Here is a 2500-nt window from a genome sequence, read left to right on the forward strand (position 1 = left end):
ACATACACACACACACACACACACACATGCACATACACACACACACACACACACACACATGCACATACACACACACGCACACACACAAACACACACACACACACACACATACACATATACACACACGCACAGTCAAAACGAGTGCCATGTGCTCTTGTTTCTCAGAGGATTGCAAGAAATCAGATACCTATAATGTTTGTACTGTACTGACCAGTCATTCCTGTGTTCAGTGTGTCTGTCCAGTGTGTGTGTGTGTGTGTGTACTTACTGTACTTGTGTTTCATGTGATGGGCAGACATCGTGTTCAGCTTCCGCACGTCCTACGTGAGTAAGTCGGGCCAGGTGATCTTCGACGCGCGTCAGATATGCTTCCACTACCTGACCACCTGGTTCGTCATTGACCTGGTGGCTGCTCTACCCTTTGACCTTCTGTACGCCTTCAAAATCAGTGTGGTGGGTAACCTTGGTAACCTTTCCCTTATATAGAATCCCACAACAAATGAACTCTCCTTGTAATAATGCATTCACATGTGTAATAAAAACACCATGTATTTGTCAAGCATTAAGGGCCTGATTTACTAACATTGCGACCGCAGCTTAATCTGCGGTCGCACATTAACGCAGTGTTTTGCGCATTTTCTGTGGTATTTATCAAACCAGATCTGCGCTGGGCACTCTGTGCTTACTCTGCCCTTTAGGGCCTGATTTACTAACATTGCGACCGCAGCTTAATCTGCGCCTTTGCCAGGCGCACATTAACGTACAGTGTTTTTCTGCATTTTCCTGGAAATCGCCTGCAAGTTACTGCCACCATGGAGATTCGAGGAAGAAAAAAACTAAGGTTCAGCGAAGAGGAGATAGATATATTGGTTCACGTTCGCTCAATCACTGAACCTGATTCAATGGGCACGCAGTTATATTGTTGTTCTGCCCGCCATCACCTACAGCGAGATGTTTAAAAGAACACGATTATAAAGAATATGCTATTGGTGGCATTAATGCATAAACTGTCTATTATAACAACTAGTGCAGTGCCCGTAGGAATTATGCATTCTGTAGTGTTAGCAGACGTAGGTGTAGCTGTTGGGTAGTGTAATAGCTTTTTTTTTTTTTAAATATTTGCACTCCACAAAGGTACAGGTTACACTGAAGTATTATTGTGATGCATGTTTCCTTTTCAATAATAAATGTTTTAATGTTGTATAGCCTTTTTGGAGATATACCAACAAATAAAGTTTGAGATTATGTAGTGGATGCAGTTGAATATAGATGTCAAAGTTGCTGTCTAAACTATAAACTAAATGTCATAAAGAAAGAAATTATTTAAAATGAAGTTATGGTTGAAATAGGATCACTTCTTTATTGTAAGGGTGTGTGTGGGTAAGAATGGTCATGCAGTTGGACTCAAATGTAGTTTCATTTTATTGAATGTATGTACTGTAGGCTACTGTATGACTTCGATGATGATAGCTTTGACAGCCCACTCTCAGACAGATCGTAAGCTAATAATGTCCTTACAATGGTAACACAGTTGGAGGATAACATGACGACGTGGCCCAACATAATTTACAGCGAGATTTGCGCGTATTTTCGTGGACTCCATAGCAACAGATGGGAAAGCAATGGACAATCTGAAAGCCTCCGAGGCTTATCAATATAAGCTACCATTAATAGCGGTGTAGTACTCCACTCTTGCGTTGTGATTTGATTGGCACCCTGCCGTTTATTCATACACTCTGACAGGTTTAATGAACACAGAGCAAAGGCGATCACACACAGTATCTTCGGAATGACAGCCTCTCCCAGCCAGGGCAAATGCAGACTGAGGTTTATAATATTGCAATAATGAGAAAACAAAATACACACGAATTACAACATATACATCGGACACTAATACATCGGAAACCTCTCTCATTGCGTCAGTAGATGAATGAACGCATGGTCAGTGGCTCTAGGCTAACCACACGACTGTTCTATGACTATTACATCATTCACGTTGCGCGGGTCCGCCCCATTGTAAGTCAAATAAGTGCAGAAATGTTCTGTAAAAATACGCTATACTAATAAACAATATGAATATTTTGATGGATTACTATTCCCTGTCTGTTAGATGACTGTACAACTCAAGACATTACTTTGAAACTTAATATAAAGAAGCTTATATAAACGAATAGATAAAATCAATCACTGTCTTAAGATTACCTGAGCAAAAGTCTGGATCTGTTCACCAAGAAGAATTTGAATGCGGACCTCCTTATGGTATCCAACGCTATTCTGAACTTTGAGTGAAGGCAGGATAGTTTTAATACCGCTATTAGTGTTTGTGGCGTAATTTGTGACGTAATTTCGGTGCTACGGGAAACGATAACCATTAGTGCCTACGGGAAACGGTAAAATACAAATATCTCGCGAACTATGAATTGAAAAATCTTCAAAATCAAGGATGCACAGGTTCATGACATGCGTAAGCTACATGCGAAATCTCATAACTAACCTAACT

The 2500-nt window shown here is 40.6% G+C and overlaps 1 protein-coding gene across 1 annotated transcript in view; it reads left to right on the plus strand.

Moving 5' to 3' along the window:
* Window positions 1–2500, plus strand: part of kcnh8 (potassium voltage-gated channel, subfamily H (eag-related), member 8) — a gene marked incomplete at both ends in the record, with an annotated part of 73316 nt that overhangs the window by 40376 nt on the left and 30440 nt on the right. Inside the window, one exon of the mRNA XM_080858717.1 lies at window positions 296–453. Coding sequence (XP_080714843.1) covers window positions 296–453 — 158 coding nt within the window. The remainder of the gene's footprint in view (window positions 1–295; window positions 454–2500) is intronic.

This window comes from Sprattus sprattus (genome assembly GCF_963457725.1).
Source record: "Sprattus sprattus genome assembly, chromosome: 20".
Taxonomy (NCBI): Eukaryota; Metazoa; Chordata; class Actinopteri; order Clupeiformes; family Clupeidae; genus Sprattus; species Sprattus sprattus.